This window comes from Cibotium barometz, chromosome 61 (genome assembly GCF_041138505.1).
Source record: "Cibotium barometz isolate CiBa-2024 chromosome 61, ASM4113850v1, whole genome shotgun sequence".
Classification (NCBI taxonomy): Eukaryota; Viridiplantae; Streptophyta; class Polypodiopsida; order Cyatheales; family Cibotiaceae; genus Cibotium; species Cibotium barometz.
The window spans coordinates 26,427,992-26,442,416 of record NC_141106.1 but is presented as its reverse complement, the minus strand read 5'-3'; the positions used below and the strand labels follow the sequence as shown (position 1 = coordinate 26,442,416).

The following is a 14,425-nucleotide window of genomic DNA, read 5'->3' as shown; positions in this document are numbered from 1 at the left end:
TTACATGCTCTTCGTACGGTGGGCATGCCTCATGTGGCCTTATAGTGTGTGCGGTCTAACGTCCTCTATGTACATGTGTGTATAGCTGGTCATGCGACCTTTGCTTTGTATTACATTTTCGTAATTTAATCAACCAACCATTTACGACAAGAGAGAGAGAGATTTTGTAAAACATTTGTGCCACAAAGGGAAACTAATTCTGAACAGCAATGAATTACCAATATACATCATCAAATCTTCCTCATAACAAATAAATAGCTGAGACCTTCAAGTTCTACGAATTTCATAAATTCTGCTGAGAATATAATTTTTTTTGATAGTTGCTAGCATCGTAAAAGATCATGGACTGTTCCACAAAAAAATTGATCCTACATGACACATCAGGTCAAATAGTGTTGAGGTGGGAGACACATTCTTTTGTGGATGGATGACAGTCTACTTTAGCAACAGCATGTTTTGTAAATAGCTCTGATGCCTGTGAAATGGGGTTACTTTTAAAACGACCTTACTAAGTTCTATTGAAGACAATATGAGAATGTTGAAATTATGTATATCTCTCTGCAAAGTACAATATTTGGGGTGACTTAATGTCATCTTGGCATTGTACTAGTCGGAGCTCCAGTTGTTTAAGACATGGTTGTACCTTGGCACCAACATAGTCAGCCACTGTCCGCCTTAAAACATTCTGCAAGGCATAGAATCTCATGATCTCTCTCTCACACACACACTCTCTCTCTCTCTCTCTCTCTCTCTCTCATGGGGTCCAGAGGGAAACCAAGAGTCTGAGTATGCATAATGCAAGGGACTCAACATTCCAAAAGACCATACTATTATTACTGGCCCTGTGAAATGTACGAGCTTCACATATGTATAAAATCACTGGTGTCCCATTCCTATAAAGATAAGCTCAAGGCAGTTTGATCAAGAGCAAGAAAGAGACTTCTGATCTTGAGGTGTCCCATACAAAAAATTCCCACTTTTAAAATCTCTTGCAAAGGTCACAAGCTCTTCATGAACTACAGAAAAGTAGCCCTAAAAGAGGCATTGTTCCTCCTTCAAACAACTTAGGGCCATGCTAACAACATAGATACCTTGGATTTTCCAAAAAGTACTTTAACTGAAGGTTCTTTTTTGGGATCCTTCGAGCAATGGTAAGATAGAGGCTGCCAGGCACTACTATTGAAGGGACAATTTACAACTCTTTCTGTTATAACTAATAAGCTTTATAAACAGCGTAACCCCAAAGATATTAAGGAGGCTTATGTACTCACCTGAAGGCTTGAAACTGCAAGTTCAGCTGCCTTCTCAAAGTCATTTGGATATTTCTACAACAAAAATTGGTTGCAATCAGTTCGAATGCCTCTACAAAATAACCATATTAAATCACTTTCCAGGTTAAAATTCATTAAACTAAGAGCTCCCATGAAAGCACGTACATAGCTCCAACCCAACAAGAGAGCAGTCATTAAGTCTCCTGTCCCCTACAACACACCATCAAGTTTCATCTATGAAAAAAAAAAAATACACAAAAGCATCTGGAAATACCAAATTGCAACTATGAAATTTAAAAGAAGTTCACAATTTCATTCTACTATGATTTTTATTTTTCTTCAAGAAAAAGAACAAATTTAAAGGCCTGTAGCCAACAACTAGCAGATGTTACAGCTTTTGTTAAGCTCCCTACACTTGCCCTACAGAGAAGCATAGACGTTGGTGTCGCCTCTCTTCACAAAGCTTGCAGTATGGGCAGAGAGCCAAATATAACAGTTAAAGACGTTGATGTAAAGCGTGCACAACAAAAGATGTGGACAAAAAGCAAATCGAAGTAAAATAATTGCAAACCAATGTGTTAGCCTTGACACCATTACTTATGGTTTTCCAAAATCTGGGAAGTTGCAGACTCTTCGCAGGTGGGGTATACCTTTCTTATTCCCTCCTCCCCTAGGAGAGGACTTTTCCTATGAATGGGAGGGAGAGTTCAACCAGGCTATGTCGTAGAAGAATTTCTCTCCTGAGTAATTTTTTCTACTCGCCTCCCTGCACGTGGTTTCTTATGCGATGCGTTCTTCCACCTCCTTGAGAGGTGAGTATCAATGTGGATCACAAGGTCTAGTTGCATCTTTCACAATCTTCACCCATGAAGATTGTCTAATGGGTTAGGCAGTATCTTTCCTTGCCACTGGAGGCATGTCGTAAGGGATCAACTCCACCCTGCAATTATAGACAGCGCGATTGATATTTTGCTCATGCAGGAGCACAAGTTAGATAACAGCCAATGCAATCGTTCTGGCAAGCTTCTATCTGGTCACATTTTTTGGTCTCGGGCTGCATGCTCCAAGGGTGGTGTATGTATTTCAGTTTCCAAGTCATCTTGCGTTACATTATTGGTCATGGTGTTGTGATGCCCACTAAAGCACAATGGAATATTGTCCTAAAGGGCAATATACATGGTGTTGTGATGCCTACTAAAGCACAATGGAATATTGTCATGTAGTACAATATACATGTTGGCATTATGCCCCCAATCGTAGAGGGGAGAGGACTTCTTTCTGGAAGCTTCTCACATAATGGACTCCGCATGCAGATCATTGGATGATTGGGGGAGATTTTAATATGGTCAAGCAGCCCACAGATAAAAAAGGACATGAATGTGTGGTGTACCTTATGAAGAGAGCCACATGTGAGAGATTCATACTCTCTATACACAGCAGAGACTGTTGGATTGAGGACAACATTCACAGGAAGCCCTCCTCCCTCCTCTACAGTTGGTCTAACAGAAGAAGAGATGCAAGCTGCATCTATGCCTGCCTAGACTGGTTCTATGTTGATGATTGGGTTCTTGATAGGGAATGATGTATATGCAATGCAGCTGGGACTACGAAGTTGAACCATTGCCAGGTGGTTTTGAGTATCAGAGGTCTTGGACAACATGGCTCTACACCCTGTGTGCACATTCCCAAGCATTTCTACTCAGATGATGAGCTCTCCCGCCAGGTGGTTGACATCTGGAGCTCCCAGGACTTCTCTCATGGCGGCCCAGAAGGTGTTGCACATGCATTGCAGATGATCAGTCGTTTTTACCACAACGTGGCCTTACAGAGGAGACAGGAGATTATTGATCATGAGATGGCTATCACGCTAGGTTGACAGCCTTGCGTCCAAATACTCTTTGCACCGTCAGGATTGAGTTGCAGCATGCCATGGAGCAGACGATAGAGTATTGATACCATGCTCAGGAATCATTTTGGATCTAGATGGGTGATAAATGTAATAAATACTTCTTTGCTACTCATGGTCCATCTCTTAGCAAAGAAAGTGTTAGACAGTTGCAGGATACTCACGGTACTAATCACGCGGAACCTACTATGGTGATACAGATTGCATCCAACTTTTATCGGTAATCACACGTAACCTGCTACAGTGATACACATTGCATCCGACTTTTATCGGTATTAATCATTCGGAACCTACTATTGTCAGCGCTACTCTCTGCTGAGCTTCATTCTCCTCCTATGAGAGATAGAGCACAAGAGGCATGCACCACCATACCACATCTAATCATGGAAGAGATATGGCACTCCTTGCACTGCCCCACAGTAAGCGTCAGGAAAATTGTCCTTTTTCTTGGCTTTTTGGATGACTTTGGAGAACAAATCGCTATTGCCTTCCAGAATATGTGGAATACAAGAAAATGCACTCAATTCTTCACGGAGGGTCTTATTCATCTCATCGCAACAAAAGGAGGGGATAAAACAAACATAAGCCAATGGCGGCCGATTACACCACTTAGAACTGCTTATAAAATCTTGGCAAAAGCAGTTAGGATAAGGTTGAAACCAATCGTGCAGAATGTGATTCATGACACTCAGACTGGGTTCCTACACAGAAGGAGCATTTTTGACGACATATTCTCCTTCTGGGAGGCAGTGAAATGGGCCAGCAACCAGCCTTTAGCCATTCTACTACTTGACTTTGAGAAAGCATATGATAGAGTTGATTGGGGTTTTCTGGAAGAAACCCTTAGATGCATGATGTTGAAGGATTCGACAATCATGATGTTCATATGCACCAATTAGATACCTCACCATGTTCCTATAATAGATTTGTGGACTAATTGATAATAAAATTTGTAATTACATATTTTGAACATGAATCATCCTAGAGAAGATGCTCCCTGGAAGCTAGAGCGGTGTTATTGCACTTGTCCAAACCTCATTCGCTCATATAAGCAAACATGCAGCTGAGGTCAGTTGCTAACTCAAGCAAGAGTTACCCTCTATGGTAATTTTGGGGATGCCTAGGTGACCATTCTACCATGTTGATGAGTTGGTATCGTGGGTGAGCCCACTTAATATTGACGACTGACTATATTATTGGTATATGTATTTGGGGCCATGCTAGTGTTATTGGTATTATGGGTGACACTGTGTTAAATACTGAGTTTGTGTATTATTGTTGTATGTCTTTGTGCCTATTTTGCGTTGTCATGCCCGGAATAATTGTGTGGATTCCAATTAATTGTTTTAATAGACATGGTTGACGATACTAAGATAGGTGATGAACAATGCGATGGCATCAATTGAGATGTTGCATTGATGATGTTTTTTGCACAGCACAAGTGTTACAACCCCATGGATATCCTAAACACGAAACACAAGTGATTAGTACAAACCCCCTAAGAGGGGTGCAGGCTAGATCACCTCCCCACCGTAGGTCCTATTCTTCAAACCACCCCCGAGCTGGGGGCTAAGGTCTGACTCCCACAGATCCATGCCAGTCTGCCCCGTATAGGCCTTCGCCATGCCGATCTATGCTCTACCACATGCGTGGCCGGAGTCTAAGTCGAACTCTGCCCAATAGTGAGGTTATGACAATAATAACCCATGTTTCACTTATATAGTGCCCACTGCTAACCATCCTGTTATAAATAGCTAGTACACATGGATTTATTAATAATAACCTCAGCCGTCCGTATTAGACTGCTTTCTCCTATCCCAAGGCTCTCCTAACCTTGCCGGATTAGGCCAATAATATGAGGATTGGCACTAGGTACGTAACAACAAGAATACCGTTTACAATATCGAACATCACATTATTATATTTAGTTGCCGTGTGCTAGTCTTCGTAATTGGTTTGGTTTCACACCTTATTTTGGCTTAGGCCCAGTAGTGAATGTGTAATGGCATTGTAATATGTCATGTGTAAAAGGTTATTGTTGTAAAGATGAAGACCCAATTTTTCAAGGCTATTATTGGCTCCAAGTGTTATTTATATCAATACGATTTACATACCCATGTGTGGAAGGTTGGAGTCACTTACATTTGGGGGGAGATGGTACCCAATGCTTGTCTTTGTCTTTTATTGAGTCCTACACTTCATCTTTTTCTTCCTTTCTCTTATGTTTGAGTAATTTAATTTATACTATGGTCTATGAGTGATTTGTTGCATGGTTAAATTCAATCTTATTTGTGTGTCCTTGCTACTTTAATGTTTCATATCATTGCCACCCTCCTCTCCCCTCCCGATTCAGTTCTTAATTGTCGTTTAGACACTCCACTGCCATGGGGAGTGGGATGTCATGTAGATCCCTCACAAGGGTCTCCACATAGAGTTCACTTCCTCGCTAGTAATAGTGGTCTAGAACACCTTGAGATTACGGACTCCCCTTTCTCACACTGGTCCGACATTTCCATGGGAGACTTGCCTTGATCCCCCCGAGAGGCTATCCTTGCCTCATCCTCGTTGAGCTCGCCGCATTGTTCGAGACCTTGAAAACCTCTTTGTTGACCTGCGTATCTACACTACCTACCTCACGGGCTACTTCTTCGAGCAGCTCGCTACTATTACGAGATGCCACAGAGCACGGGCTCGCCAAGTAGAGGACACGATCCAGGATCTCCAAGCTCAACACTCCAACCTTCAGCAACGCCTTTATGACACAAAGTCTGAGCTCACCAACCTCCACATCTTCTCTCATTGCCTTGAGGAGGTTGCAAAACTGATTACTCTTCGCCATACCCTCCAACCTCTCAAGAACCTCCCAACCCTTGACATCTACTGTGGTCCAAAGTTCTTTAGTGAGCATTCAGGGTTTCCCTCCAGGTTGATAAGAGATTAGTGTTTTTTTCTCACTTTGTACATACTACATGTCATGATATACTAGAAATATAGTGCTTTCCATTCATTACTAGCCTCTACCATGTTGGCTGCTCACATTCATGTCTACAACACTCTATGGCGAGACTCTACACTTCTTCACTTTCCTCTACAAATGGATACTCTCTCTCTCTAGCTTTTCTATGGCGGTATTCTTGCTATTTCAAGTGTACTTGCCATTGTACTGGTAATCCCATGGGGAGAGTAAGGCTCTCGAAGCTTGTACATGATACGTTTCTCCTTTTGCGAGGCAGGGGAAGGGGGGGGGTCGGTCCATTCCGGTCCATATGTGGTGTCAAATGTGCACATCCCTCTTTTACAGTTTTGTGGAATTAAGTGGCATATGTTTAAGGTTGTGGCCAATTTTAGTGTTTAATTGCATTAATGGTAAGTGTTTTGAGAAACCCCTTCTAGCCAACATGGAGTTACATTGGTATCAAAGCTTGAGCTCTTACACACTTTTGTGTGAAGACGATCCTATCAAGGTAAAAACAATGGCTATTAGTGTAGTTAAACAGTGCAAGCCTCTATCCACTTATGGAAGCACACATACATCATGAGCACGAGCAGAAGAATGTATGGATATATGAGCTTGTGTTATTTATTTTGGAAGCTCACACTTTGCTTTTGTGCTAGGACTAGTTTATTATTCTTTCGAAGCCCACAACAATCTCTTTCGAACTTATGGCCGACTTGACAAACAAGAGATAAGTACTCTTCCATTGTTGTTTGTTTTTGTGTTTATCAAATATGTATTTTGGATAGGTGCTTACCCTTGTATGTGTATACAAGGAGAAGAGTAAATTGTTTGGCTTGCGTTGTTTCAGGGAAACATGCTAGTGGATGAAAAGCCAATATCTATGGTATACATGATTATCATATGGATTTATAGATCCCTTTGTTGGGATGTATTGGATTCATTATGCGCATGATAACTCATGGATTGAGGATTTTTCTATGGATTTCTGTTGGTGGCCGAAATGCTTGTAAAACTATTGGTGGCCAAAATGCTTATAAACTATGTGTAGCAAAAATGTTTATGGAGCACTGGGATATCTATGCCTCTAAGTGATTTTTATCTTATGTTACACACTTGAGCCCCCCTCTCCTCCAAGGTGTGTGGTCAGAGTACCAACATGGAGTGTAAGTGGTAGAAAAAAGGAAAGGAAAAGATATATTAACGTCTACGGAAGGCCAGATTGGTCTATGAGACAAATCTATATACAACAAGTCCATGTCCTGAGTATCATGGAAAGAAAAACTGAAATGAAAAGCTAATCCTAGTCATATGCAGCTCAGTATGCAGTCACTGTCTAGCATGCTATAGATATACAATCATGATAAGTGGTATACTATTAATTCCACCCAATGGAGATGGTGGGGTGTAGTACATCATACATGGGGCATGGGGTGAGGAGAACTCTCACATTTGCTATGCCTTGGTGTAGCCTATGGACTCTCTCCTCCATAGCTCTGCGATATCGTGCCTGGATTCGGGAAGACTGGGCCTGATGGAGTAGTGGTGGTCTGCGTCCGGCTAGTCGAGGTCTCCAGTAGCTCTGATCTCTGAGGCTCTTTGAGTGTGAGCCCTCGTTGAGAGGTAGATGATAAAGGGGGAAGGGGATGTGGCTTGCTGATAGGCCTGGAGAAACTTGTGATTTGTGGTTGGGATCTTTGGCTCTCCACCTGTAGAAGCCTCTCTCTATGTCGGTGTAGCTCAAGGAGGAAAAGGCCTACGTATCTCTGATCAGGATACTCCATCACCCAACTAAGTGGGCCAAAACCCTCTCTGAACAAGCACTGGTATCTCCCTCTGATCTCATAATATACATGGCATCTACATATGTAATTCTCCTCTGACTCTACCTCTCTGTGGCATAATTTGCATACTTTGTCCTCTCTAGGGGTCCGTGCTGCTCTCCCTGCGTCAATCTCCAGAGTGTGAGAGAAACTCTAATTTGACTAATAGTCACCCTCATAGCGTGAGACGTGTACATCCATGTAATCTGGTCGTCAAACAAATCCATCCCCTGTGAATCTAAGGAAATGATCTCTGTAGTACTGCATCTTGGTGGGAAGGGGACCCGACCAAGTCTCCCTGGTGTGCAGTTGGATCAAATCCTGTCTCAGAACTCTATCGCTCTCCTCTTAGGAGAGTGTAAAGTATGGGGAGTCATCATCATCCTAGAAGGGCAGTAATCTATTCATGTCGAGCCCATCTACTGTAGCATACCATGATGGGTGATGGCCCTCTGTAGCAATACTCTATGAGGACTCCATGGCTAAGTATGGTAGTCTCTCTGGACCCATGGCTCTGATGCGTTTGATGTAGGTTATGGTCTGAAATAGAGCCTCTACCATCATGGGGAGCACTGCAAGCTCTACTCTGACGATCTCATGTGGTACTGATGGTTTGTTGCGAATCATCTTGGAGATCATGAGGATCTGCAGTCTCTCCATCCGACGCCAATCATATGTGGAGAGGTTAGGGGACCATACTGGTGCTGCATACAGCATCGCTGGGGTGACTAAGGTGTCAAATAGCCATCCTTTGGTGCAAGTCTCCTGGAAGTGAGCCTGATGACACCGTCGCTCCATCAATGCAAGGGCAACATAACCTCTGGTGAGCCTATCCTATGATGCCTGTCTCATGGAGAAACAGCTCCCATTACTAGTGAAGGTAATACCCAAGTATACATATGATTTTGTTGCCTCCACCTGACTGCCTCTATATGTGATCATTGTATCTTTCATAACCCGTTTGGAAGTGTGAAAGATCATGACCTTGGTTTTCCCAAGGTTCACTGAAAGGCCTCTCTATGTACAAAAATCATCTAAGGCGTCCATGTGGTGCTGTAGTCCCTCAGATATTAGAATGATGTCATTTGCACAGAGTGGACATGACGCATGGTTGGACGAGGACTTTTGTCTATACCAAGGGTCATATAGATTGACACCTTGTTCGTGGGAGAACTTGTGCCTACGCGAAGTGTCAATAGACTGAAATCTGGTATGCTAGGGACTTGATGTCTGTGCTCAAGTCCAATGGACGTTCTACATTTATGTGTACGGTCAATCGGTCTTCTATTTCTCGGCATGGTGTTCGGATATATAAGCATGGAAGCCACTAGAGAGTAGCATGTGTTTGACGTACACTAGGGATTGCAGAACAAGTAACTGCTCCTTGAAGTTGGTGGATTCGACTTGGAGTATGATAGACATATATGATTTGGATGTTTGTATTATGGAGACTCATTTGTCTCACACATTTATTTGGGACATGGTTATGATATCTAGACTTATGGGACTGTTTTGTCTCACCCTTTTATTTGGGACATGATTTTGATATCTCGACTGATGGGACTGATTTGTATTGCCCATATATTTTGGCTATGGTTATGATATTTGGACTTATGGGACTGATTTGTCTCGCTCATTTATTTGGGACATGATTATGATATCTAGACTTATGGGACTGATATATCTAGCCCATTTTTTTGGGCCATGGTTATGATATCTGGACTTATGGGATTGATTTGTCTTGCCCATTTAGTTGGGACATGATTTTGATATTGGTATTATATGGACTTATTTAGTCTCGCCCATTTATTTGGGACATGGATTCTTTTGGTTATATTTGAGATTGTCTCGTCTTGCCCACTTGTTTTGATGGGACATGATTCTATCTTGGATATATGGCTTAAAGTCTAAAGTTGTGGACAACTTTTAAGAAGCTGGGGGGATATCACCAGCGTGGACATTTCCACTATGAAAAGGGGTCTGGTGGATTCCAGACACCCAAATACAAGCTTTGGGAATGGGTGATTATCCAATACAACTAATCTGGTGCCTCAAACTTGGTCTAGGCACCAGAGATGGTTTCTTGAACACATAAATGGGCATTGGAGCTCAAGTGTGAAGTGGAAAGCATGTATGGCAAGCTCTCGAGGATTTGGGAGAGATCTAGCATTGAAACATGTTTCTACATGGTGCTCACATACATTCCTAATAAGGTGGAATTTAAAGAAACAGACTCCCAAAATCTACGAGGATTACTATTTTTGGACAACCCGCAATGGGAATTACGTTCTTGCGTCATTACTTCCATAAGCTAAGCAAATGGGGGGGTACTTGCCAAGACACCTTTGACAGAAGCTTTACGAGTTGAGATATTTTTAAGGATGAAGTTTATGGGTTGGAACCCTCGGCACAACAGTGGATCAAAGTGAGACAAGTGGCCTCACACTTGTCACCTCAGCTCTACACTTGTCATTATAGCTTTTACTTGCCATGAGAACCCCAAATCTACAAATTGGAGCCCTCTCTCTTCATTATTTCAATAGGCTCTATTGTTGCAAACTAGCCTCTACCATGTTGGTTGCTCACATTCTTGTCTACAACATCTATAGCCCCAAATCTATAAATTTGAGATCATTTTGAGTTATTTTTTTCAGTTTTATGCCTCTTTGGCATCGATACCCAGAGTGGAATGTAAATGGATGTACCTGATCTGTCCCATAGGTCGGATTCGGCCTCCCGTGGACGTTAATATAACTTTCTTTCTTTCTTTCTCTCTTCATTTGAACAGGCTCCACTGCTGCAAACTAGCCTCTACCATGTTGGCTACTCACATTCTTGTCTACAACCCTCTATGAAGAGTCTCTACACTAGACACTTGGTGGGGGGTCCAATCTCACTTCTCCTATGGTAGGCTTTGTGCTGGAGCAGACCTGGATGGCATGCTTCCAGGGCTTGAGGGGAGCCTCATCCATCAGCCTCTACATGGATTCAACCATTCCTCAAGATTGACTTTTTTTTTCTTTTTTTCCCCTTGACTAGCCTTAGGCCCAAGATCCCCCTGTAGTTATCGTTTTTCACAGCTTGTAGGTGCCGCTTTTTTATCCGCCCGTAGGCGATGCCACCGAGGAAGCACCTTGTGAGGTTTTGAACCCAAAACCTCTTTGTTGGCCGGATTGGCTTCTTCCACCAAAGGACCCCCAAATGCTGGATGGCTTCATTATCTTGGATGGGAGAGCCCAAAACCTCTTTGTTGGCCGGATTGGCTTCTTCCACCAAAGGACCCCCAAATGCTGGATGGCTTCATTATCTTGGATGGGAGAGCCACTAGTAGTCTTCGGCTTCTAACATGGATGGGGGTGCTTTGGCCCCCCATGGGTAGCTTACTTGGTTTCAGTGGACACTTGGAAATGATCTTCCCACCCCCCCACAGCAGGTCCGAGATGTGGGATTGCAGGGAGGAAATTGTCCATTGATCCTTCCCCTCTTGAGGTCGGGGGCGTTGCAATTGGTGCTTGTGGCTTTGGGAGAATAGACCCCTTGCACATGTTCAGTGGGACCTCTGTGAGTGGCAGTGGCGTGACCCTGCTGATTCCTCTATCAACCATAATGTACCCTTCTTTGAGTTCTCCATCCGACTCAGCAGATGGAACCTTCTGCTGATGGTTGATGGTACTGCAGCAGCCCTTCCCCATTGGTAGGCAGAAGTATCTGCGCCCTTTATAGAGGATTTCAGGCAGCGCCTGTAGAGCAGTTTCAGGCCCTCAGGTGTCACTTTTTCTTTGGCTATTGGCACACAAGAGCCTTGCACTGGCCACATGGTAAGCAATCTCTGGACGACCAGCTGGCTGCAACAGCTGCGGCGGCCCTGAGAAGAGCCAGAAACATTGCTTTTGGGACTATCCAAATGCCCAGCAGATATGGTGGCGCATTCTTCGGCTTTTCAAAAAGGATCCAAGCACTGCACACATGATCACTTGTGGGGGGCGCTTGGACAGCTGAGGCAGGGTCGGCTCTTTTCCTACGAGGACGGCAGAAGTGCCCTTGCACTGGTCCTCACTCATCTCTGCATCATGGCAGTCACATTGGCCACCACCACCTCAGTTACTGCATGGACACCCGAGTCTGGCACCAGGCAACGTTGGGAGCTTATCAGCACCCGATCTATGCCTATTTCAACTCCCTGAAGCATTATGGCATTTACCACACCCTTCTTCGTCTCTGGGTGCCCACGGATCCACCGTACAGCATGTGGCTTGGCACATTTGGAGGGCACGTTGCACCAAGGCCATTGACGGTGTGATCACACCCCCTACAGAGACCGTCCGTGCCCTTTGGGTGGATCTTATTCACACCCTTTGGGGTCGTTTGGATGGAGTTTCGGAGCACATGCAATGGCAGTGGAAGGCTTTCTTCCCTACCTGAACCCCCGGTCCTTTCCTTTCTAGGATGGATGACAGTGTTTCTTGGCACTATAGGCCCCCCTTCGTGTCCCTCCAAGAGTGGCCAGGCGTGAAGGGAGCCTCCCTTTCATGTTTTTGTATATATTGACTGCACTCTCGTAGAGTTTGTACTCTGTCGCTCTATAAGGTTTTTTCTTTAACTAATAGAATGATCTTTTCTTGGAAAGGAGTGGTGTCCTGCCAGAACCACTTGCTGGGATCCCAATGAAGACAGGACAGAGGCCAGTTCTCCCAGAGTCATAGGCACCAAGAGGAGTTGCCTGCAACTTTGACAGCCAGCTGTGGTCATGGAAGCCGACAACCCGGACCCTCCACTTCGGAGCACTGCAATCTTCCTCCAAAGGGGGAACCGGTACACTGGAGGCAGCTGTGGCTGCCTATCTCAACTGCAAGATGCAAGGTGCCCTCTCTGATGGCGAAGCCAGCAAGAGGAATGTTGTATTGGGAGAAGATCACCACCCACTTGGGGGGGGGGGGGGGTGGGGTGGTTGTTTTTCCAGGAGGAATGTTAAAACAGAACATTGCCTAACAAGATGTGGGGATGGTTACATGCTTAACGCCCCAGATGCTTTGAGCTGCCCCACCTCTATCTTTGTGGGGTCCACCACTTGGGTGATTCCTGGACACAGTAATTTCTATCTGTCTGTGAATCTCACGTAAGGGAAGCACCATGCATCTATGGCCATGCTACTTGATGCTCTTACAGAGGAGACCAAACTCTTCTATAAAGAGTCCACGAGAGCCCTCTAAATCTCCTCAAATACTTGACAATGAAGTATGGAATTCTCATTTTCCACTCACACCACCAAAAACGCTACCTCACTACTTCTCTCTATATGCAGCCCGTACAAGACACAGAATTCTTCAAAAAATATCCTCAATCCATGTAGAGAGCATAACTAAGTATTTGGGAAACTGTATTAAAGTCTGCTCTATATTGTGAGAAAGTGATCTTTTATAAGCTCTTGCAAGATTGGAGTGTGGCAGGCACACTCTAGCATCTGTTGATAATGAGCTTTGAAAGAGTCCTCTTTGATCACTCTGTATTGCTTCTGCTTCTACCTAGTTAAACTAGCTCCAAACTTCTTCTGTGGATTGGAAAAGTGGCAGAAAGACTAAGGAGAACCAATAGGATGTCAGTTTATCATACCAATAATATTGCACTCCCAAAGAAGCAAGCTCCATGGAGGAAGATAAGGCCAACCAATGGTAGCTATGTAGCTTCAACTCAGATACAATAATGTAATGTGCGAGGGAGGGCTTGCTGTGGATGTGGCTGGCCATCATTGTAATTTCGATTCCCTCTGAATGCCTCCATTTTAGAGATGAAAGGTCAACAGCCCACTTTGTTTGGACCTGCTGGAAGTGAACCTAGAAACACTATCACCCTAGGCATGGTAGTGATGCATATACTTTGGCTAGCAAGCTGCCATTGTCAGTTTCACAGATGAATCCAATCTCAAAAAGTCCACCCCAAGGTAAGTATAAGTTTTAAAGATACAATATGAAAGATTATGCAAATATAAAACCGAGTCCAGTGGGAACTCCTGTACACCGAAACACATATTAGACGGGTTGCATGGTGATTCAGGGCTGGTAATTAGAGATAAGAGATAGTAAGACATAAAAGTGGGTGGTCCATCTTAAAAACATCAAAATTCCATCATGCTGTACCACTGAAAGACCCATACAAAAACAATAAAGATAGACACTACCTTGATTAAAAGGGCATCTTTTCCAAATCTATGTAATATAGGCATGGAGGTCACAGGCACACTTATTAATCATGCAGAAATTCTGAAGGTCTTTAACTAAAAGAGAAGACATACAGTGAAATATTCTGGTATCTTGGGCATGGAGATTCGAAACTGTTCAGGGGCTTCACCCTGCAAAAACACAAATAAATACTCCCTATTACCACATGCTTCAAGACAAACTGAAAACACGTGGAGAAGACTACTGCACAGATGGTAGAAAGACTTCCAAGAATGGTTTTTACTAAGTCACAT

General features: G+C 43.6%; 1 protein-coding gene across 2 annotated transcripts in view; it reads right to left on the bottom strand.

The window, feature by feature from the left end:
• Positions 1-213: 213 nt before the first annotated feature.
• The window catches only part of SOS4 (pfkB-like carbohydrate kinase family protein), a 205,708-nt gene continuing 191,496 nt past the window's right edge, over positions 214-14,425 (bottom strand). The window contains exons 9-12 of one of the 2 annotated variants that reach the window (XM_086794546.1): positions 14,246-14,302; positions 1,437-1,481; positions 1,272-1,325; positions 214-685 (exon numbers count right to left, since the gene is read on the bottom strand). In XM_086794546.1, the coding sequence (XP_086650672.1) occupies positions 545-685; positions 1,272-1,325; positions 1,437-1,481; positions 14,246-14,302 (297 nt within the window). In that variant the 3' untranslated portion in view covers positions 214-544. The remainder of the gene's footprint in view (positions 686-1,271; positions 1,326-1,436; positions 1,482-14,245; positions 14,303-14,425) is intronic. The other variant, XM_086794545.1, reaches the window with a different exon arrangement.